Source organism: Hippoglossus hippoglossus, chromosome 6 (genome assembly GCF_009819705.1).
Source record: "Hippoglossus hippoglossus isolate fHipHip1 chromosome 6, fHipHip1.pri, whole genome shotgun sequence".
NCBI classification, from domain to species: domain Eukaryota; kingdom Metazoa; phylum Chordata; class Actinopteri; order Pleuronectiformes; family Pleuronectidae; genus Hippoglossus; species Hippoglossus hippoglossus.
The window spans coordinates 6889095-6913908 of NC_047156.1; the positions used below are offsets into that span (position 1 = coordinate 6889095).

At 43.6% G+C, this 24814-nt stretch overlaps 1 protein-coding gene across 1 annotated transcript in view; it reads right to left on the reverse strand.

The window, feature by feature from the left end:
• Positions 1-576: 576 nt before the first annotated feature.
• The window catches only part of LOC117763438 (neural-cadherin-like), an 89156-nt gene continuing 64918 nt past the window's right edge, over positions 577-24814 (reverse strand). Inside the window, 11 exon segments of the mRNA XM_034588559.1 lie at positions 577-1617; positions 3613-3767; positions 8992-9242; positions 11632-11815; positions 12498-12762; positions 15921-16087; positions 16371-16554; positions 18033-18156; positions 20594-20721; positions 20881-21008; positions 22649-22863. Coding sequence (XP_034444450.1) covers positions 1057-1617; positions 3613-3767; positions 8992-9242; positions 11632-11815; positions 12498-12762; positions 15921-16087; positions 16371-16554; positions 18033-18156; positions 20594-20721; positions 20881-21008; positions 22649-22863 — 2362 coding nt within the window. The 3' untranslated portion in view covers positions 577-1056.

Here is a 24814-nt window from a genome sequence, read left to right on the forward strand (position 1 = left end):
AATGCAAAAACGTCTATAGCATGTAGATGCTCCAAATATCCCAGAACAGATGTGGAGCCTCTTTTTGGCAACATGTGGTTTTCTCTGCACGGTGTAACCTGGATGTGAACATAAAGTGGCCCATGTGGTAAATGGCTTAAATAGCAAAACCTAACTCTGGCCACCTTTGGTTGACATGTGGTATTGCTGTGGCTAACTTGTAGCCCAGGTTTGGCAAACAGGCCAAATCTGGGCCCAAACTAATTTGCTATGTGGGGATCAAGTTTGTTTTGCACCTCCTCAATGTGAATATGCATTATATTGATATATTGAGCCTTTGTTATATTAATATATTTCAATAATTGCTATTGATTTATTGCCCAGCCCTAATATATAATATAAGTATAAACAGATTATTCACTTGTAGGTTATAAGAAAGAAATCCTACTTATTACTTTCCTCTGCCGACCAGAAGAAAAAAAATCAAGCACAGCGTGACCAACATTTGATGATTAAAAAGTTGGCTTGAACTTCAAAAACAGGCGGATTTGATGTTCATTAATCTGAACTGGTGTTTGAACAAGATCAAGCTCTAAATAGTATCAAAGATATTCATTTATTTAAAAGGAAATAGATAATACAAATGAATCCAAATCATTTCTGTCACATAAATGATTTCATGAATCATTAACAGCAGAAAGAATCGAGTTCTCTCGTTAGGAAAAAAACAATTTGCCTCCTCACTTGCAGACATTGCTCTTATGAGTTTTCATGACATGAGTAGTTTGGACACACGGCGCCTCCAAAAAGTGCTTCCTGGTGGATTATATACTGTACAGTGCAATGCCAAGTAAACAATACATCACATCTGATCATTCATTGGTAAACATCTTTTATATCAAAGAACGTAAGTGTTCAGAGTTTTCATCAATACAGTACATTTATAGCAGACTTCACATACACCCTGGGCCACCTCCCAGCCTCAGAGTATTTCACATTTAATGATCTCCCTTTGGAATTCCACCATCACCTTCTGATTAGCGTTGCTTATTCTGCAACCTTCAGTTCGGTGCAGCCTCAGCCGCTCTTCTCACAGTTCAGCTGCCCTCTGCTCTCCTTCACTTTGTCTCTCTGGCCCTCGGGAGCCTTGGAGTCTCCTCTCAAATCGCACACCACAGCCCGGAGGGTTTTGAACCTGTCCAGCCGGCCGCCCTGGCCCCCCTGGAGCTTGACCTCTGACCCCTGAGATGCGCTGAGGGAGCTGAGGGAGCGCACCGCCGCCATGCCGCGCTCCTTCCCTGAGGGACGGCGCGGCGTGGTCATGGTGCCCAGCTCCCCCGGGTGCTCCATGTCCCTGATGACCTCGCACAGGTAGCGGGCCAAGTCCTGGCTGGAGAAGGAGAGGGTTTTGTGGGAGCGGCGGAAGGTCAGAGGGGATGGCAGGGTTTGGGTCTCTGAGGGGGGGATGGCGAGGCGCAGGGCGATGGCCGCGCTGCCGTTGGACACCTCCTTCTTGTTGTTGTCCTGGGGAAGCTTGGTCTGCGGGTAGGAGATGATGCTGTGTGGGTAGCTGTAACGCAGGGACTGGGCCGGGCTGGGCTGGATGGAGCGCTGCAGCTCCACCATGTTGAAGGCGTTCTGAGGAAAGAGATACGGTTTTGTTTTTCAGTTCCTATGTAATCTTTGGAATCTGTTTAAAAAGATAATGAAAAACAACATTGCCACATGACACCAATCTGGGCTCAGAGCAGTGTAGCTGAGCTAATGCCTCTGCTGGTAAATGAACCCGCTCCCCAGACTAAGACGAAGATCCAGCATTTGGGAAGAGATGTTGGCAACAACAGCCCCATTGATTAGCCAAGTAATTAATTATCTGATTGCAGAGAATCCGGGGTGGGGGGGCGTCTTATTTCCAGCTCTATTAAAACAGAGGCATTAACATCTATTGGGGTCCACTTGCTTAATTTCAGCTAAGCATAGATCTCCAGGGAACTGATATTTGCTTTTCATTCGAAGGCACAAACATTAGCTCTGATGAATGTTAATACATTATTTACTAATTTACTTTCTCCCATTATTTGTGTTATAACTCGATGACATTTAACACACATGGAAATGAGAACTTATGCAAGTGCCATATTTGTTCCTGGGCTGGACTCCTGTTTATTTATTCCCCTGCCTGTCTAAATACCACCTCTATACTTTGTTACCTGGTCTTGCTGCCCTACACGTTCCTCGCCGTAGCTGAGCACGTTCTCCCAGATGTCAAATCAATCGATACTGCTAATTATCGCGATTAATGTCACATTATTGTTGAAAATTGATTTCTGCTCCAGAGTGAAGGTTTTGGATTCAAACTTTTTTTTAATTAAAAGCAGAAATGAACACATTTGAAGCAGCAAAAACATTTTTTTACTTTTGCTTCATTTCAGCGAACTGACTCCGTCTCATGATATTTGATTTTCGTTTGCAGGCGGAAACAATCACTGCTCTGTGTAAATGTTAACGTTTGCTGATTTACTTTCTTCCATTATTTGCGTTATAACACGATGACATTTCAAACACACAGACACGAGAACCTAGACAGGAGCCATATTTGTTCTTGGGGTGGACTCTTTGTTTACTTCCTCCCTGCCTGTTGAAATACCAGCTCTATGTGTGTTTACCTGATCCTCCACCCTCCTCATTGTAGTTTCTGTCAGTCGATTTTTAATATTATTGCGATAAATGCCACATTACTTTTATTTCTTGTAAATTTAAGGACAGATTTTTGCTCCTGACTGATGTCGGTGGTTTTAAACTCTTAATTGAGCAGAGGATGACAAATACAAAAAACATTTCACAAAACTGGTCGATCTATTACATTTGGTTTTGATTTGAAGGCTCAAACAAACACCGTTCTGTTAATGTCAATGTTACCTTCTGCCACTGTTCGTGTTGGTTTATTTTCTTGAATATAACACAGTGACATTTAGAACACATAAGAACTGAAGTGCCATATTTGTTCCTGGTGTGGACTCCACCTTCCTTCCTCCTCCATTCTCGCAGATGTGACATCGGTCATTATCATTAATTATCGCAATAAATCTCACATTATTATTTCTTGGGCAAGTTTGAGAACAGATTTCTGCTCCTGAGTGAAGGTTGTGGTCTTTCTCTCTTTCATTAGGTTTTCATTTGAAGGCACAATTGAACTCTTTGGTTTTATTTGTGTTATATTATTTTCTGAACAATATCACGATGACATTTAAATACCAAGTCTATGCTTTATGTTTACCTGGTCCTGCTCCCCTTAGCCTTCCTCATTACATTAGACCACGTTCTTCCCGATGTCATATCTGTCGATATCGATAATTATCGTGATAAATGTTGTTTAAAGGCAGATTTTTGCTCCCTAATTAAGGTTGTGGTTTATAACTCTTTTTTAAGAGCAGAGATAAATGGCAAAACATTTTACTTAACTGCCCCAGAGTCATAGATCTCCAGGGAATTGATATTTTGCAGCATGAACTCTCTGTTGAATATAAATCTTTGCTGATTTATATGTTATTTGTGTTGTTTTATTTCCTTAAACATAACCCAGTGGCATCCCCCCCCCCCGTCTCCTTAAACACCTCCTCTATCTGTGTTCACCTGGTCCTGCTCGCCTCCTCCTTCCTCGTCGTAGTTGAGCACGTTCTCCCGGATGTCCTCCCACTCGCCGTGGTGCGCCGACACATGGTACACGCCCTCCTTCAGGCCCTTGTGCCTCCTCCAGCAGGAGTAGAGAAACAGGCCCAGCATCAACACTGAGGGGTGCCAGAGAGCAGGTTAACACAGCAGGGGGCCCGGGGGGAGGGAGGGAGGGAGGGAGGCGCAGCTCACATAATTACAATTGAGATGCTGAGCAGAAAAACATATCTCTGGGTGTGAATGAAATCGACAACGTGAGCGGAAAGCGATGAAACAACACGGCTGTGCAAAATGAATATATGCATGTATTTCCATCAGACGCAATAGAACAAGCCAACGTCATTGTGGATAAATAGATAATGCCGACTAATATCAGACCATGCACCTCACATTGATTCGTCCTGTAGCACCTATTAGTTGCACTGACTTGCACAGTTAAGACATACTAATGGCACGCGCGTGGAGACGGAGGCCCCCACCTTCACCACCTATTTCCCTTTGATGCTCGCCGTCTTATCAAACGCCACAGCTCCTCGGAAACCTATTAACTGAATCTGCACTCCTCCCAGCTTAAACACAAAGCCTCGGCGGCTCGGGCCGAACGCGGGGAGGAATGCTGCAGGAGCCGAGCAGGAAAAGGTCCTAAAGCATACACATCAATCACGGCTATTGTGTGCTGAATTATACAACATGCTGGACTGACCTTTAAAGTCCATTAATCTCAACCAGTATTTTTCTCCCATCTGCCATCGCTCTCTCTCTCTTTCCCTCCTCCTTGCTATCTGTTTTTACAAGTTCAGGCTCTTTCTCTTTTTTTAATTTGTATTTCTTAGCAACTTTTTTTTCTTCCCCTTCCCCTTCTCTCTCTCTCTCTCTCTCACTCTCTCTACAGTGGAACTTCCCCCCCGTCTCTCTCCCTTTGTCTTCCTCACTCATTAAGACTCTCGCCGTTCCTTCCTTCAGTCCCTCTCTGGCCTCTGTCTGGCCTCTGCTTTTATCTCTCACACTAGATGGGATCCATTTCAACTAGAAGAGTTTATATGGTGCGCGCCAAGTATATCGGTTTAATTGGAAATCTTTGGAGAAATGCGGGGTAATCACATTAGTCTGGATTTTTTTTAAAGTAATTGCTTCAAAAGAGAATAACACACCGGGCGGCTCTTTGGGGGTCGCCCTAACAGGCAGGTACTCATAAACAAAGAGGGAAAAAACAACTCCCCGAGAGCGTCTCCCTGCTTAAAGAAATGCTTTCTCAATTAAAACCCACCACCCCTGTCTTCTCGCTGCCTGGAACATCTTTTAACACCTCAGCTGTTGCACCTTTCTATTTCTATGCTGCTAGCATATCAGATCTCTTTGTTTCATATAGAAACAAAGAGATTATAAGCCCCCCCCCCCCTTGCTCCAGTGCTGGGTGGAGGAGAGGGCGGCTATTGATCAGCTGACCCAGCACCTTCACCGCAGCATCCAGAGCTCCCTGGCAGAAAACACCAGAATCTCAATGAGGCGAGACGCCAACCGGGCGCCTGGCCCTCCTCCTCACCTCCAGAATAACCTGCTCCGAGGTGCTGCCTGCAGGCGTGCGCTCACCTCAGCCCTCAACATCACCTGAGCTGGTATTAAACACATCTCTGAAGGTGGGGGGGAGCTCGATGCACAGTGCAGAGGGACTGAAGCACCGAGCCCTCCATCACAAACACACACAATTAGGCACAGGTAAACACACGCACACACACACACACACTCTGCTGGTTGTGTATGTGTGCAGCTACATTCCAGTGAGATCAATATCACCCAGGGTGGAATACAGACCTCGCAGTCATTCATCAATCCGTAATGCTGCTGCTTCTTTGCTCTCTAACCAACAGGGCATTATGATGTTAGCCTGGACCAGACGGTGCATTATGAATGAGTGTCGAGTAAACAACTATACACCCACAGTGTAGCTTGATCAACACCACTTAACCCTTTCACTCAGGCTCAGGGAGGAGAAATATGAGGCGGCTGCAACGTGAAGGGTTTGGTAGAGAAGGGACGAAGCAACAGGAGGAAAATGACACAGGTGAACGATGGGGACGAGTCGGAGAAATCATTTATTTATTAAATCTCTCAGGGAATACTTAAAAAAGAAAAAAAAAGAACAGAACAGGCACTTTACACGATCGCTTGGCATTCACAGGCCCATATGGGAGAATAATGTCTTCCATTCTTCAAAAACACAAGAGCGTAAGATTTGCTGCTGGACTAATGAGGCCTGATCAGACATCGGCTCATCTGGCTCCGTCTGCAGCTTCACGCTGAACTCGCACTCTGCTCGGTGTGTGATGGCTTGTGTAAAACTTAATAATGGATGATCGCTTTAACTTTTAATGCATGTTGAGGCAGAGCAGGAGTCCCCCTTTAATTTCGCACCCAGCCAGAAGTCTTGCGGAGTGCGTGCGTGAACTTCTGGTGGTAGCTCCTGATGAGGGTCACCGCTGAACAACTGTTGTATAACCAGCTGTTCATTAAAAAAACCCAACCAGTGGATTGAGGAGGTAAAACAGTTTTTGCTCTAATTTAAAAAGACAAAGATGAATTTAGCTGTTTTGTTGTAATAAAAGGCTTGAAAATGTGCAGCCGTCAAACAGTGACTCCTTTAAATGTGAAACATTTGAGCCTTGAATATAAATGCCTCATCAGCGACAGCGGGCAGGGCCACTTCAAATGGGGCTACACACATGGATTTTCATGAATTAGGCCAAGGCCACACTTTATCATCTTTGAATTCATTATCAAATATTGAAGACCGCTTTATACGCTTCGCTCTCAAGTGTCAGAATAACTGATGTCCCAATACCGGCCACATGCCCTGCAGGGAATGTTGAGTCAGTTATAAAGGCAGGGACAGAGTATTGAATTGCTCAAGCGTTTTATAAGCCCGGCTCTGACAGAAAGACTCATAAACAGCGGTGTGGCCCTACCGAGGGTAGCGAGTGCAACAACATGCAAGCGACACGTTCGTCCTTGTGAGGATGCGAGAAAATCACATTTCCTTCAGCTTTACCCTTTAACACAATTAACTGGTCCCTGTGCCGAGCGTTGACGAAGAATTAAAGTGGTAGCTCATCCGTTTGGACACGGGAGTGGTGGTTCCTGTCGCCGTATCAATGCATATACATGTTTAAAAAGGATCTGCTGGCTGCACACGCCATAGGTTTGTATTGAGTCTTGATCCTATTAGAGCAATAATAACGGCATCGACCACGTGGGCCGGTGTCGTCAGCACTTAACGGGATCCAGTCTGGAGCAGAAACACTGAGCTGATTAATCGATCAGAAGGAAATGAATCAGCAGCCGCTCTGATGACTGATTAATCATTATCCCACCGAGCCAACAAACACCAAATGTGAGGAATTGAGTGAAGAATTGATACGATTATCACAGCCCCGTTATTCTTGTGTTCTTATTTATCACAGTTTAAATTGTTTACTGCGAGATTTCCTTTTTTAAACCCACAAATAAAGAATAATCCTCTCACCTTTTGTGCTGACTGCACGCTGCGCTAAAGCTGTGAATGTGCAGAGACTGTGTTAATATAACGTTTAGTCCTGAAATATGGGATAAATCATTCTTTTGGTTTTTCAAGTTTCCCCACAAAAGAAGTAAATATCTAAGTGAAGCTAAAAACCAGTCTCGAACAAACGTAATGGCCCAGACGTGAGGTGAATGGTCAATGATTTAAGAGTCTATAAACACTATATATACACATATATTCATATATACATATACACACATAGTTGCATTACATTCAGAAGTTATTTCTGAGCTCTCTTTTTAACTTGTGCTTTGTAGTTGCATTACAGAGGAACTTAAAGAAACCGAAGAAAGATATGCTAATTTTATGCTTTAATTATGGGTCCCACTTATGCTCATTAAGCCTTTTGAGTGTCACCAGATTATCTCAAACATTTCACCCAACCAAGTCCTTCTAGTCTTAAAAGTTGAAGAAACTTTATGAAAGGACATATCAACAACCAAAAAAGAAAATCATAAATAAGTGTTCCTATTAGAGGAAGATATATATTTCTTCATTGTAGGAAATGTTCCAGCTATTTGGCTTCAACATAACTGCCTCCACATGGGGGCGGCGTTTATTTTGAAGTCACAGCCCTTCTGTGTTTATATGCTATGCTGGATAAACATACGTAGTGCGAACTGCCCTCAGAGTCGCTGCATCAACAAAGCAGTCTCTCGGAGAATGAACGATCTGTGAGGAGACACAATGGCTGCTGTTGTGAGTTGTGTTGTGTGTTGTTTTTTTTTGGCACAAAAAGTCTTTTATAAATGAGCCAATTTTTGCTTCTGCTCACTGTTTTTTAATACATGCTGCACGCTGCCAGATGTCTGACCGCAGGAATCTTGGCCCGAGCCTTTGTCTTTATGAGAGAATAATTCACAACACTGTCAGATTTAAAGTATCTGAATTACCTTATTAACCTAAAATCCCTTGATAATAACTAACTTTACGAGTGGAAGTGGTTTTGATAAAGACATTATTGGCATCAACTAGATAAAGCTCTTAGAATGAAAATGAAATGTTTTTGGTCCACATTTTCACATCATCTCATCTTATCTTATTTATCTTATCGATTACAATTCCAAGCCGTGTACATAACATCAAAAAGTGCACAATAAAGAGACATGCAGGAAGACTTGGTGAAATAAACTCTGTGTACAGACATGTGGGATGAAAAGGTAGAACAAGACATAGCAGTGGTAAAATGGGTGGATGGGGGGGTATAAAATAAGTTGGACAGATAAAAAGTAAGGCTGAGAGTGAAATTGACTTCTGAAGTCAGAATGTATCACTGGAAGAGACGGAAGACACAGAAGTGATGAAACCGGGAAACACACATAAAGAAACTCCCTGGTCCTGCAGGGACTTTTACACCTTCCCCGTGAATCACAAATTACGATGTACAATGCTTTCCTGCCCTCTTCTCCTCCACTCCAGATATTTGTTTCATGTTTTCCAGCAACCTCCCATGGAGAAATCACATCTAGGCACAGCTCAAGAGATCAATACAGCCACAAGATATGTGTATGAATGATTTCACAGAGGCAAACAGGGGGGAAAAACTGCGGATGTTACAGATATAAGCAAACATAATGTAAGAATTATACCATGAGGATGGCAGCAAACAAAAAAATAAACATACAACAGGATGGAAATCAGCTTATTACAGATGAAGAGTGGAAGAAAAATGGAAGACAAAAACAAAAAGATGAAAAAAGCCATGAGAAGATGACGACGGGGTGGTCACCACAGGTAGAAGAGGACGTAGTCGACATAGCTACCTAGGAAGGCCATGACACAGATGCTGATGGCGAACATGGAGCTGAGGCTGAGGCTGTTGCCGTCCTCGTTGTGGAACATGGCGAGCGTCACCTCGCAGTGGCGCCCCCGGTAGCCCTCGCTGCAGTGGCACGAGTAGCGGGACGGGGAGTGAGCCACACAGGTGCCGTGGCGACAAGGCCGGCTGGCGCACAGGGTGTAGACGCACGCTTTGCCCAAGGAGCTCTCTTTGGTCAGGTGGCCTGGAGGGCACCTGTGTGGAGAGGAAGACGAGAGACACTCGAGAAGCTCGCAGATGAAATGAAGACTGAATTCTACAGAGCTCTGAAACCTGGGCTGACAGTGTAAAAAATACATCCCTCTGGAGTTGCACCTCTTATATCAGATTCAAAGATATGCTCTTTGAAGGTTATACAATGTCGACTGTACCATAAGAAGAAACATAAAAAGAGAAACGGAGAAGCTAAGATTGGCTTTGCACTTCGAGTCCCTCGGTATATTTGTACAAAATATCCCCTGAATATCTTTCACCCCTGCGTCTCTCGGTGCTTTGTATCCTGAGGCTGTGCTGCAATCACAGAATATGGATATTCAGCCGCAGTGAGAAGTCCCTCACTTGAAATGGCAGGCAGGAGACTCAGTGGTCCTGCAGAGTTTAAAGGGCCGGCTGGGACTCACACAGTCGCTGCAGTTACACACTATTCTCTGAGGCTGACACACTATTAGACACGCAGTGCAACATGGGCCTGAGCTCAGGCCGAGCTGCCATCTGGTGGACACTTTGATTTCAAGGGGTGTTGCCAGAAACTCACCGGAGCGTTGAACACACTTAGATGCACATACTGTACGTGCTATGCAAGTAGTTTATGATCTGCATAAATTATTTCATGTTAAATTAATGAGTGGGTTAATTATTTAACTCGTTAATAATTAAGGTGCAGCCTCTTTTATGCATGCACTCAAACTGCCTTTACGATATGGAGTGGACCCAAACAACTTTCAGTGCCACCTCAGCGGGGCTAAATAATTGGCAGAATTATTGGTTATTGCATATTTTACCAGTGCTTAATTAAAGGTCATTAATAAGAATGATCCCAGGTGGCAGTTTCAAACGTTGGTAAATCATTGATCTACATGAATAAATAATGGGTTTGACACTTTCTAATAGGGAGTAACACCTGCTGATGGCCACTGGTTGCATAAAATTAAAATTCTACTTTTAAAGGTATAAATGTACTCGCTCGAAAAATACATCTGGAACTTAGTGAGCCTCAAATTGTGGAATAGTCTAAAGATCAGACAGGTGACATATTTACTGTCGCTAAAAACACTTGTGTAACTTAATTTAATTCCCCTATGTTTTTATTCTCTTTTTATATAAATAAGTGTAACTTCTATTATTATTATTATTAAATGTTTTCCAGATGTTGTGTCCTTGTAAACAAGTTCAGAAGTCCATTTAAAACATGTTGTCAGAAAGTGGAACAAAACTTTATTCAAACTGACGATTTCTTTTGCCACATGGGGGCAGCACTTGCATAGCAACACATTCTAAGTTGCTATTGGCTGATGCGTTTGCAAACTGTTTGTTTACATCTCATTTACACATCCAGCAGTTGGAGTTCAGTCTGATTCTGGTCATCTGGTGAATGTAAAACGCAGATTTTTGGTCTCCTGAGGGAAATATCTGGCGATTCAGCCGCTAATTGCTCCAATATATTTACCAGCTAATCAACAGTTTGTGGTGTTTGGTGCGAAGCAGGACTTGTTTTAGAGCTTCTTCACTAAAGTGGCCAAAATAAATAGGTTCATCACTACAAACAAGGCCGGTTAAAATTCTTCATTAGAGAAACAGAAATCCTAGCTTCAGGACACTTCCCAAATAATTATTCACCTCCCAAAATAATTTCAGATATATTAAAATTTTATTTTGAATTTATTTGTTGTACTTGAATTGTTTTAATCAGTTTTACTATTAGCATAAACACATTGAGAAGTATTTTATGAACAAAATATGGTATAATAGGAGAGTCAGGGCGCGCATACCTCCGCCAAGGCTAGCACCCGATCTCGCCATGTTCAGATCTACACCTAATTCAATGGGTTTCACCTTTGGTTCATGCTGCACCCAGGTTTTTGTGTAATCCTGCTGACTAAGAAACAAACGTTGACAGAGGTAATTAGGTCTGTTGTTATTATTATTATCATCACCATGACTCGGTTGTCCATATGTGATTGATATTATTTGTGGCTGATATTTTTGTACCGCTGCACCTGCAGTCTGGTTCATAGGGGATTTGTCTTCTCGTGCATCTAAGCGCTGATTGCCAGGCCTGGTTTATAGCTGACAAATGAGAGTGTGTGGCATTCAACCTAATTTGACCCACCGAGTAGCAGCTTCAGTGTTTCAGTCTTCCCCCTGTAATAAATCCCTACAGTGCAGGTGTGTGTGGTTTCTTCACTTCATTTGTTAATCTAATTTGCAAGTTGAGCGCTGGCGTTACTAATTTTATTATGAGCAAGGCTGCGTTACGCCATCGTTGCCTCTGGATGTATGGCTGCAGATATCTACATAATGTGCCTGCATCCTGAGAAGCCTCGTTTTCACCCCGGCTTTTTTTGACTCTGCATATTTACTGCACCTGCACTCGTGGTGCCTCCAAAGGTCCACGCAGACCAGGGGAGCCGAGCAGTGATGTCTCCTGCAGGCGTCTGAAGAGCAGCCGACAGAGACGCCCTGCGAGGTGACCACCTGAAGCCCTTCTAAAGGCTGCTCTCTGTCCAGGGAGACGGAGCGGCCGTTGAATCTTACATCTCGCAAACAGCCTGGTGAAGAGAGAGAGAAAAAAAAAACAGAGGAGGAAATGAAAAATAGAATGTTTACAGAGTTTACAATGCCAAAAGACACACTCAAACACCAGTCCCCAGGCAAAATCTTTTATGAACTTACATTTACACCACGGCAGGGGTGTAAACTCGAATGCACAGACACACACACACACAAAAAAAACAACTCGCTGACACACCTGCAGACCCGTGCACACTCTCACGTGCGCAAACACACAAACAGCCCGAGGCTAAGCTGTCAGCATGCAATGCCTTCTTTTTTTTCTTTTTTTGCAGGATATTTTCTCTGCTGGTTGGTTTGCTCACTCTGTGGGAAGTGCCGGGTCTAACACATCATTTAAATACAGATCAGAGTCACTGACTCACTTTATCTCATCTGCTTGAAACTAAGGGATCAAAACACCTTTGGGCCAGGCTGTGAAATGTAGAACCACCAGTATGTGGGAAAGATAAAACCGAATCCTTTATGTGCCCATTAAATTTAACAGGTGTACAACTGCACTGTTTCGGGAACTGTCTTTTCCAATTAATCCATTTCCAAATCACATTTTAATTATTTCAATAATTATTATTTAACTTTTCCACTTATCCAACAATTCAATTCCAATCAACTCATTTATCTTATTGACGTTCATCCCGTCTGATTCGTAGCTTAACCCACCAAGGAAGCTCCGGTTGTGTCCTGAGGGAAAAGAGTTTCCAATCATCACTGCCGAGGGGTCGATAATGATTTCCTGACTCCGCCCGGGTGAGACTGTAACCTCTCGCCGTCCTCCGCCTCCATCCAGTTGCAGGGTGAACTCTCTGCCGTACCGATCCAGCACCACGTCGTGCCACTCTCCGTCGTTGAGGCGATGGAAGGGCAGCGTGATGTTGTAGTCGCCATCACCGAGGTTGTAGAAAACGGCCAGGAGACCCTGAATAACCTGAGATAACAGGTGAGAGAGGAGAAAGCATGAAAAAAAACATTGTAATCTTTTGGACAGGCGTCACATTTGAGGTGTCAATCCTAAAGCCGGACCAGAATATGGGTTGGCCAATATTATCAGCTGATAGGAGCCTTTCAAGGACATATTCTGTGGCACCTCTGACCTGTGGTGTTCCCCAAGGCTCTGTCCTCGGCCCTTTACTGTTTTTGATATATGTGTTACCACTTAGTCATATCATTAACAAACACAAAATCCTTTACCACTGTTATGCTGACGACACACAAATATATGTCCCATTAAAAAACGGTGAAAAGGGCAATTTTAATCATGAAATAAAATGCTAGATGTCCCAAAACCTTCGTAAACTCAATGAAAACAAAAGCGAGGTAATTCTCTTTGGTCCAGCAAAGGCCATCCCTATTATACAGAGACATATTGGATCCCTGTCATCAAACATCAAGCCTGCAGCCAGAAACCTGGGTGTCATGTTTGACGGTGACCTTTCATTAGACAAGGAAAAATGTGGTCTTATCTCTCTCAGTCTGATCTCGAGTGAGAGGTCATCCATGCTTTTATTTCATCTTGTTTAGATTACTGTAATTCATTGTATTAAAAAAAAATTGGGGTTAACCATTCACATTAACATTCACTCATACGCTCAATTTAGAGTCTTTAAAGTAAATATAAAATCGCAATTACATTTCTTTGTTATTAGGGTTTGATAACAAAATCTTAGGAGTCATTAAATCATCATATTTTTTAGCCGATACGTCGGTATCTGCAGTTTTCTACTACAAAATATTGGTATTGGCATCAGCCCCCCAAAAATCCATAACTCTCCCACTAGAGACTTTTGCAGTGCTGTAAAACAAGCTGCTCTGTTATGTCATTAGCTGCTGAAACAGAATTGTATTAGTTTGGATTTCAGGGCTTTAGTTTCGTTGTCTGAATGAAATTGCAAAAATCGACTGGCACAAATTCTTGACTGACACACCTGGACGCCTGCCACGGGAGTGTTGAGGGGCAAAACACAGATCCTGCAGCAGAACAACATTAGAGGAAGTAGGCCAGATCCCGTGGTGTCGAAAAAGACTGGGCCAGGCAAACATTGTGAAATGTAGCTATACCAGGAAAAAGACATCTGCCAGAAATGTGGCTTGAAAATTTCAGTGGTAGAAATGAATACGGAAATGTTTGCAGCCGTGATGCTTTGCTCTGCAGCGCTGGAGCTCACATCGCTGCATGGCAGGAGCCAGAGTCCTCCCGAAGGGAAGGTATACAAGAAACAACAATTATCTTCAGCAGTTAAGGATGAGCGAACACAATGGACTTAACCAATGAGGGGCTCCCTTAACTGCAGCTTGTACATGTCCAAAGCTTAATTGGAAACAGTGGGGCAAGATAATTCACATTCAGCCCAGTCTGCATTAACTATTGCTCCCTCAGCATGGGCATCTCAAATGCCTCACCCCCACTGGACATGCAGACACACCCACACGCACGCACACACACACGCACGCGCGCACGCACACACGCACACACGCGCACACACACACACACACAGAGAGCAAAAGCTGACTCTGCTCTCCCCACTGTCTCATCCTGCCCTCAAGTCCACAACAAAAATGAACAAAGGACAAAGAACTCAATCAATATTCAGGAAAAAAAAGAAATCAGATTTTTTTTATATAAACTTTCCTCGGTGCCTCCAGAGATCTACGCAATCACAGTTAAGCACAAGAAGTTCAAGCGAATTTCTGAAGTCTGAATTTCTAAAGAACCTTTCGAACTCAATTCATTAATGCGAAAAAAATAAAATAAAAAGGAGAAGCTATATTGTTCAGAGTCTCACTATTCTTAAGGGTTGGTGGTCTCTGACAAAGTAGTGCACGCACGTTGCTCTTGAAAAAGTCCTTCACAGACTGCATTAGATAACTGTTTTCTCTACAGAGACACCATACTCCTCGGAGAGCTGAATGCTGTTTATACCCAGCTGGCCCCTTGTAACCTTTGTGTGAAAGTGTTGTTATTTATTCAGTGTGCACTCTATCCAATATCTACCCTTAAGGAAAAAAAAAATGGGGGAAGAGAGACACAGCCCTTTAATTTGGGGCTTGCTGTCTGCAAACACACCAGGCTTGTGCTCAAGTGTTTTTAAGAGCCTTGAGACAACAGGGCGGTCGCAGACAGACATCAGATGTTTTATACAGCTCACCAATTCAGCTCCACAGAGGTTTTCACAGCGAGTGGCTTCATACAGTAACGGCTACAGCCTCTTCCTCCTCCTGTCAATGTGAGGCTGCAGCAAGGGGAGAGGACAACGTTGTGTTTCCTCATGTAAAGACCCGGAGAAGCACAAAGAGACGAGGCGGAACACTTTAAACAAAGCTGTCTAACAAATGACAATCACAAGACGAGATGTTTTCGAAGTCAGAACCAGTGCTGGCGTGGATTATTCAGCGGAGACCCCAACACCCGACCTGCGAGTCAGCCACAAGTACGAGGCCTAACAGAGCCATTTACCAACCAGGTGCTGTTCACTTTCAGCCTGTCAGTCAATGAGACAGAAGAAACACTGGCTTCATATCCACTCAGGAGCGTGTCAGGCAGCAGAGGTGGGCTTAAATGAAGGTCTGTCAAAGTGAAGCACACTTTCCTCCTGAAGAAAACGCGCCGCGTGAGCACCTCTCCACCGCGGCTGTGGCAAAACGAGCAGCGTGACTTTGAGCCCACCACTTGAAGCAAGCTGTGTCCAAACCCTCAAGTACAGAGCAGGGGATCTGGCCTCCACTTGAGAGCACTCTGCCCTCGGATTACAGTGCACACGTTTCCTTGCCTTTGCCGAGACCGAATTGTGCCTGGAACATTAACCAGAGACAGAAATAACCTTGAATAAAAGAGGCCCTAATTTTAAATAGCAGTCACTCAACAGCGGCATTCTGTGGATTTACTAAAAGACCTTGTCGGGAACATACATATGTCAATCACCAGCCCCCTCAGTATCCACCCATGTGTCTCCAACCCCGATATTATTCACTCTCAGCCTGACAAGCATTTGTAGCAATAATTGTGCGCGTCCTAATCATCACTTTAAGGCTCACAAACAAGACAATGAGAGCTGTCAAGGTGGAGGGGAGTGACCGGCCATGACTCACCTCTAAGCGAAGGTATTCATTCTGCTCCTGGGAGAGTAGACTGAGGATGACGCCGGCGCCGGCACGCGTCCGAACCCCGACCTGGACTCTGGTCTGTCGTGCGGGCAGGGACCACGAGAGCTGGAACTGGATGTGGCTGCGGCCGTCAAAGGAAAACTCTGGAGCCACTTGTCAATCAGAAACAAAACAGAGACGTGTTCAATTAATTTCGGCTGTCACGTGGGAACTAGGATATCACGGCGAGGGGGCGTGCTGTTCCACCAAAGCACTTTATGTAAGGCGAGGTTATCTTCCCACAGCAGCACAGTGACATTCTGGAACACACGACTTCCCACACTGCCTATTTGGTTCGTACACTCTGAAGTTTCAAATCTCCTGCTCCACAGAGATCACACTGTACTTTCCACTAAAAACCTCACAGTCAATTAAAAATTTACTTTACATGCTCACCTTGATCGCACAGTGGCCCCGTGAACCCCGGCTCACAGAGGCAGCTGAAGGAGCCCCACGCGCCGTGACAGCGACCCCTCTTGCCACAGGAGGGAGGCTGCTCCATGTTGGTGCATTGGTCATCAATAAGAGAGCAGCCCGGCACAGTGTTGGAGGATTCAGCTGGGGAACCAAGGTCGTACAGCTGAATTGAAGGAAGGAGAGGAGGAGAGAAAGTGTGAAGAGGGGAATAAATCAGCAGGAAATGAAAAGGCAGGATGTGTCTGTCCTTGTAACCATAGATGATTAAAGTAAATGTGATCGCAAATTGATAATCACATCGTATCATTAAATGTAAGATACAATAAAATGATATGTGATTGTGGATATATTGCATCTTGATTTTAACATTTCTGAAAAGTTATATTTTATATAATAATAACATTGCTTTTTTAAAAAAAGGACAGAATCAATTTCATTGATCCCCCACAGGGAGGTTTAACTGTGACAGCAGCAAAGAAAAACACAAAATAAGATCTAACCTTAAACTAGAAATACCAGAATACTGAATTCATTCTAAAAATTGTTCACACCATGAAAGACAGATGAAACACAACTAATCAAAATTGATGTTGCAAGACAATTAAAAAAAGGGATTAAAGAAATTAATTGCACCAATGAAATGGTATCGAGCAGTGAGTGTTAAGTTGTGTTGTGTCTGCAGACAGACGTCTTTAGCAGCATTAAAATGAAGTTACTGCATTTATAAAACATTCCATTGTTGTATTGCTATTCCATTTGTTTATATGTGCTTATATACATTTCAAGAACACATAGTACATGTATTGGAGAAGTAAATTTACCTAAGGACTGCATCTAAGTACAATTTTGAAAATTCGAATTTATGCTCCTCTCTACTTTTGATTTATTTAATTTCAGAGGAAAATATATGAATGTTTTACACGACTCCATTTATTCAACAACTGCAGCTACAAATTATTTGGCGATGGAGATTTGACAAACAAAAATGTTTTGAGTTCACCTTACATTGCACAAGTGCTTATGATTTATTAATACAAATTTTGAAACCGCTATTAAGTTGAGTCAGAGCAATGAAACACATGCATGAAGACCTGCTGCACAACATGCACCTTGCTCCACTAACTCAGGTTGTGGTAAGCGATCAAAAAACAAAGCAACGCACCAACAAAATGCAACATGGATGCAAACAATGCAGGTTTGAAAACTGCACAATGCCTCACGCTGAGAAAACACTGAATACAAATGAAAACTTTGTTTCAAAGAAATCTCCACGGGGCGTCTTTAATTACAACTCAACAATTCGATGCAGGATCCATCATGTGGAACAAAACATTATTACTGCTGTCAGTTAGGCAAATTATCTCAATGCTTCTTCCACAGCAAATCCTTTTTCGGGATCAAGAATAAACTGTACATCTACGATAAAAACAATAGATGGGACACATTTATACTTGGCAAACTCCCTGTAGCTATACGTGTCGGCTGCAGACGCACAGTGAGGGGGACTCTGACCGTGAGCGAAAGTGAAAAGTGAGTTTCTATCGATGTGGAGTCCTTCAGAACTTATACGGCCCTTGCAGCCAAGGATGAAATATCGCGGTTGAGTTATCTAAACAGGCCACAAGCCGCGCAGGACTTTACCTTGCTGTCCACGAGCAGGTTCCTCACACAGCCGGTATAGTGTTTGTGCTGCAGCTGCGGGTATTCATACGATATGTTCCCGCTGACCCCTCCGAGTTGCAATACATGGCTCCCATTCAGGTACCTGGAAATGAAAAAGCAACCCTCAATATACAAGAGGAAAATGAATCAGCCACCATGAAAGATCTCATGGTTACAAATCAAAACACAACTCGCAATATAAAGACACACGAAACGCAGGCGGAGGAGAAGAAAGACACACACACACACACACGCGCACACAATATAAGCTGTCAAAGTAAAAAGATTCAGGTTTTCTTTCTTTTCCTCCTCAGGCTGTCATCACCATTGTTGGTTCCAGACAACAAATATGACACCTTATTCTTGTTCCTTTTTCGCCTTATTTTGAAAATATATGCATTTGCCTGAGACGATCAAAACATCCACCGATTCAGCAAAAGCAATTCTGCCACTTTCAAAACTGAAAACCGGCTCCACAAGAGGAGATGAAGCACTTTTCATTCCCGCCTGTTAACTAGCATATTCCCTATTTAATGCAGTAACTATCTCTATTACCTAATAAGTTGAGGGGAGGACACGCAGTAAAAAAAGTTCTTCAAGGTTCTTAAAATGTATAAGTTATTAAAATTAACAGCAGCCGTAAAGCTCTTATGTAAATGTTTCTCAAAAATTCATTAAACTTATTTACACAACAGAACAATGAGCGCAGTGGCAGGCCCGGGCTCACGATGGGGATAAACAAACTCAGCTGTGGCAAAGCAAAACGCATCTATTTGCAGAGACGTAGTCAGAGAGGTTAGCCGGCGTTTTTAAGGATTATACCGGAGGATTTCATCAGCAGTTTGTTCCCCCCGGAGAGGAGGACTGCCTGCTACACTGAGAAACTCAACCCTGAGCGGGAAAGAGCCCGGTTTGATTCTGATAAATGATGCAGCTTGTACATAAACACAGTTTTACATACTATTTACTGAACAAAGTGTTTTAGCGTAATTTAAAAGAGCAGGGGGGGGGGGGGATCGATCTTTATGTTGAGGGAGCGCAGACTGTTACAGTTTGCAAAATAAACCGTATATTGAGGACAGTTCTGTCTCAAAATGTTGTGAATTGTTTGGAGCAACTTCGTGAAACTGTAATCTAAATGTTAAAGATTCATTTTACTGAGTTCAGAGGAGGGGGGGGCTGTGGTTTGCACTGTGGTCTCACAGCAGGAGGGTTGCCAGATCGAATCCCGGTTCTTTCTGTGTGGAGCTCACATGGGTAATCTGGCTTCCTCCCACAGTCCAAAGAGAGTGCAAAGGTTAAATGTGAATGGTTTTTATACGTTGGCATCACGTCCGGGGTCGCCCAATGTCAGATGGCGTTGGCTACAGCGCCCCCTGCGACCCTCAATAGATAATGGATGAAGTTCGGACAGAGCTCGGAGTTCAACTGCTGCTCCTTCACGTTAAAAGGGGACAGTTGAGGTGGTCTAACCGAGACATCTACAGGTTTACTGGGCATGCCCAACTGGGAGGAGAGCCCCGGGTGGACCCAGAACTCGCTGGTGGGACTGGATATCCCATCTGGCCTGGGAACACGTCAGGATACCCCAGGAAGACCTGAAAAGCACGGCTGGGGAGAGGGACGTCTGGAATATGCTACTTGACTTGACGGATGGACGGATGGACGGATGGACGGACATTCCTTTTACAGTCCCACCTCAGCTGTGAGACTTTATTTAATCTTTTCAGAACCTGGTCCCGAACAGACACAGCAGGACGATGACTCCATAGTTGATGAAGCTGCGTCAACTCTGCATCATTAACATGAAAAAGAGTCTTTTGAACAACAGCTGACATTAGTTGATGCAAATGGCAAATCAACAATTGCAATTAGGAACGTTACTAAGTGCTACATGACGGCACATAATGAACACAGATAAAACATCATTAATATGGGACAACAAACATATCCTTAAAGGATGGAAGCTAGTTTTTCCTGCTTGGAATCCTCAGAGGAAGTGGGTCCTTACAAAGTGTGTTTCTATATTAAATTTAACTGATTTATTTACCATATTAATATACAGCAGTTTGGATGTAAATGAATGACTCTATTACACATTTTTACCAACTGACAAAGTGCTGCTGCTTCTGCTGTGACTGCTAATGTTCTGCTCTGTGGAGAATTGTTTACCCCTGTGGGGACACGGGCCATTTAGACACTGTCCCTATGGGCCTTGCTTGCTTTTAGTTTTAAAAACAGCGAACAGAAGAAAACCTCAGTAGATTAGCAGTTTGCAGCCACAGACAAACCCCAGAAGCATCTCTGGAGAGTTTCTAAAATCTTTTTGTTGGTTACTTCAACCATAAATTTTTTTAGAAAATGTAGCCACATTTTATTTAAATATATTTATATGTAAAACATAAAATTTATTATTTATCAGACGATTTAGCACTGGTGGCCTGAGGTGTTTGTTGATTTCTTCTTAGGATTCAGAAGAGACTGTTTTCTTATATTGTGCCGTGCTGGTCGGACTTGTTCCATTTAATTATTGATCTTACTTGTCCCTGTTGGGTGTGACCCCTCGGATTTCACAGGACGAGCGGTCCTCTGTCATCGCCCATGAGTCCACGCCTTCAGTCTCCATGACAATGGCAGTGGAACATCGATCGAGAGTGAAGCGCACTTCCTTTAAATTGGGGGAGAGTGGAAAGAGGTCACCGCAGCCGTGTGGATGTGTGAGTACAAACAGTAGACGGGCGCTGTCTACATGTTACAGTATTCTAATCTTCTTCCCGCACAGAGATGGCGACGTGTAAAGGTGCCAGCACAAATGTACTTCTCTTACTTTGCTGTTGCTCTTCACGTCAAGGCGATGCCAGCGCCTGTCAGCCACGCCGACGTTATTCGTTAACTGGAGCACCAGGGTCCCAGAGCCGTGGTTAATTTTCAGACTGGGTGTCCCACCAATCAGCTCTGAGGAGAGAAGAGTCCACAATTACCACTTTAGGCAACTCTAGACGATATAAAGATCAATATTAGAATGAATTAAACATTTGCATTTCCCAACAAGAATGGCACTCAGTAGAGAGCAAACCTCTGCTGAGGCCCAACAGTCCCACACACTCATGCATATCAGTTCCCTAAATGTGCCAGATTTTTGTCCTTAAACCGGAAGGACCAAATCAAAAGGGTTCTTAATGTATACCGCATCCTTCCACAAGGTTACATGGAAATCTGCTCAGTTGTTTTTGTGTAATCTTGCTTATGTGCAAGGGTGAAAACACAACCTCCTTAGTAGACGTATAAACTCCTACAGATTTTGCAGTGTAGAAAAAAAATGACTCAACTTGCTTTCACATACAAAATGCAAAGGCGGGGTCAAGAAAAAAAATACTAAAACTGATGAAATACGATGCAAAAACAAGATGCAAATAAGTAGTTTGTGCAGGAACGAAAAAAAAAACAACCCGGGAGACATATGAAAGAGTCGCACCTCAAAACAAACATAACACACAGACGACAATGAGAAGCTGTATAACACAGCAGGATTACAGCAGGGGAATCTGATTGTCACCAGAACAAAGGTGATGGGAAAATTGGCTGTAAAATAGAGAATAATAAAAAATAAAAAAAAGAATCAGTTCACCAGAATTACTGAACTCTGGATGATCCTGAGTAATAATGACAGCGTTTCAATGAGATGTTGCAAGTACGAGTTTCTTTTTTTTACATCTAATTTTTAAATGATGTGAGGCCTCGTAAATGAAATTGAATTCACCCTTATCATATTGGGGTGGAGGCAGATATAAAAAAAAAAAATCCATTTGCATTGCAAGATACGACCAATGGTAAATTAGAAAGTTGTTATTGTGTCACTTGGGTGAAAAGAATGGTAAATGGAAATCGAACATATGCAGGAGTGTGTGCGTCCACATCTCTAGAAATTTACAAAAGTGACAGACACCGTCGTCAAAAACACACAAATCACACTGGTTTCTATCATATTTCATGGTATTTATTAGGGTCATGCAGAGCTCCAGCGATATGATGTGGCTATTAAAAAACACATCACTGTACCACTACATCAGAAAGTAACACATCATTACTGTAATGAGGCCTCTATTAAGTTTGGTTTTGGGGCACTGAACAATTATCCCTCTGACTTTGCATTTATAAAATATGTTGAAGCCTTGTGCAAAACCAGCTATCACCCAATCAGTGAGATGAAAAAAATGCAACCACTGTCCGCCACCTGCAGGAGTCACGTCCGGGCCGAATACGCCCTGCTGCCGTGTCCTTGAGTGAGAGGCTGCCTGTCTACTTGCCAAAGAGTCCGGTCAAACGCTGAAGCACCGCTCCGAAGCTGAAGCAGGTGGCGAGCAATAACACGATTCCTCGCTGGCACGCGACTAAACACAACGTATACGCACTGAACAGTAAACTGCCCGTGCAGCATCACATTAACTCAGGAGAGTGAGTGCCCCTATTCTCCAGCAGCACGATCCCAAACTAAATTTGCCTCGTATATCTGATGAGCTACCCCCCAAGCTTTAGTGCAATAACAGCCCAGAGGCCCCTGGACACACATGTGATGATCCAGACTCATTCTTTACCTATGGCCATATAGTCCTCCGAGTCCCCAGGCAGGAGAGTGGCGACCGGCCCGGCATACAGCAGCAGCCCGTCATCCTCTTCCGTCATAAACTCCAGTGAAAGATGGCTATCAAAACATGGCCTTATGGGGGGAAACCAGGCATAGCCGTCACCAAGGAAACTGAGTCTGGTCTGCTGACAGTCTGGCCCCTCAAGCTGTGGGGGGCAGTGACACCTGGAGCGATGGGAAGAAAAGAAAGTGAGGAAAAATCAAGTCGTAAGATTTTTCAGAGCTCGGAACATCGCTGATTATTTACTTCCTTTCGATGTCCAGTGTCTGGAGGCACGCGTCAACTGGGTTTGCATGAGCCACGAAACCCTGAATATTCAGCGCTACATTAAATCAATTAGCCACGAACAAAACATTACTTCATTCTATTCTTTATCTATCGAGCTGCCCGAGCTGAACCCTCTGGAGACTGTTCCTGCTCGGCACATCACATCTCCTTTGTTAGGAGATAATTAATTCTATTTCTCGCACTTTATTTCTCGTGCCGCACCACCAATGATGTCCTGGACTTTTTCGCACCTATACCTGCCACCTTCTCTAAGTTTTAAATATATATGGTCAAAATATCTTATATATATATGAGAGATTGTCTCGCCTGCTGCTTATATATTTTGTAAAGAGCGGGTGGAGTGTAAAGGATAATTGCAGATACAAGAAGTGAAAAGGGAAATGTTTTCTATGCCTCTCCTCCACATGTTTCTGTCTGAGCGCATAATGGTAAATATTAATAATCATACAAGAACACAATAAAGGCAGAGATACCCACAGTGATGAAAACAGCCCCCATTCAATCACCGCGATGGTGGGGATGGAGGGGACCGGTTGATCTCATCCTGTCCCCTCCAATGCAGGCATGTGAGACAAGCTGGCTTTGCTGATAATGTCAAAGCCATCTATTTTCATGCGGTGTCTGAGGAGGGCTGTGTGTACTGAGGCTGCGAGGGGCTGTTTTCTCCCCAACGCTGTTTATTCTGCAGAGGGGCAACACATGTCAGGAATACTGATCCGTGCGCGGGGGGAAAGGGGACGTCTTTCGGCCGAGTGTACGCATAAATATGCACGTGCCAAACGCAGCACCTCACTCTTTCGCTGCTCTTTCATGTCACTCAGGAGACGCTGCCAATTCCAAATCAAGAGACCAGGGGCATGTTTTTCTCACTTTGATTGACAATATCTGATCGGCCGCTGTCTGAGGTTGCTTGTTAAAAACCCCTTTGACATGGTATAGAGTCAAAAATTGGATTCTTTATGGTCCAGGGTGCATTCACATGAGGGCATGTATAGCACATATATATACAGGGGGGGGGGGGGGGGGATATTCTCCTCACAAGGGTTTTTTCTCTCACAAGCTGGAGCAGAGACAATTTAAGAGATGAAAGCAGAAACAACACAAGTACTGTCGGCTTTTCTCTCTGAAGACTGCGCTTTTAACAAACTTGCATGTTCATGTAAATGGCATTAAATGAGATTTTGAGAAGTTGTGAGCACAGAGGGGGGCCAGAGTTGTGCTAATCCCCTTGCCCTATATTTATCTAATCTGGGCATTAGTGTGCGCATGAAATGAACTGCATGCTGTTTCCTGTGTGATAGACGACCACAGAGACCTTTTCACTTGAAGGTGAAGGCCCTTTTACACCGACTGCAGGCGTTTATCAACGTTTAAAGTTAATATTCACTGTGCTGGCGAATGACCTCCACACAAAGGCTACGTTCATTATTTACAGATAAGCACAGCAAAAAAACACTGTGCGCCAGAAATTTAAGATGTCGATATCAAGTTTTAAATCGATGGAGCTCATTTAAAAACATTGGCAAAGACACACTCAGAGTTTTAAGACAACTTGGTGAAGTGCCCGTTCTAAACTTGCCCGTTTAGAATGAGCTTGGCCTGTTTGCTTGGCCTGTGGAAGACCTCTGAAGACCGGCTGCAGGACTCGGTCTGCAGAAACAAAGAGCTGTTCACCTGTTTATTCAAAGTTCAGTCAAGTCAGAATGAAGAACCCTGAACTGGAGAATCAGTTGTCTTGAACCTGCCAGTTGTCGTTATCGACCATGTCACTTGTTGCGGCTATAGTTGATGAGTCCTATAGCCACTGCTGCTACAGAGCACTGGTCA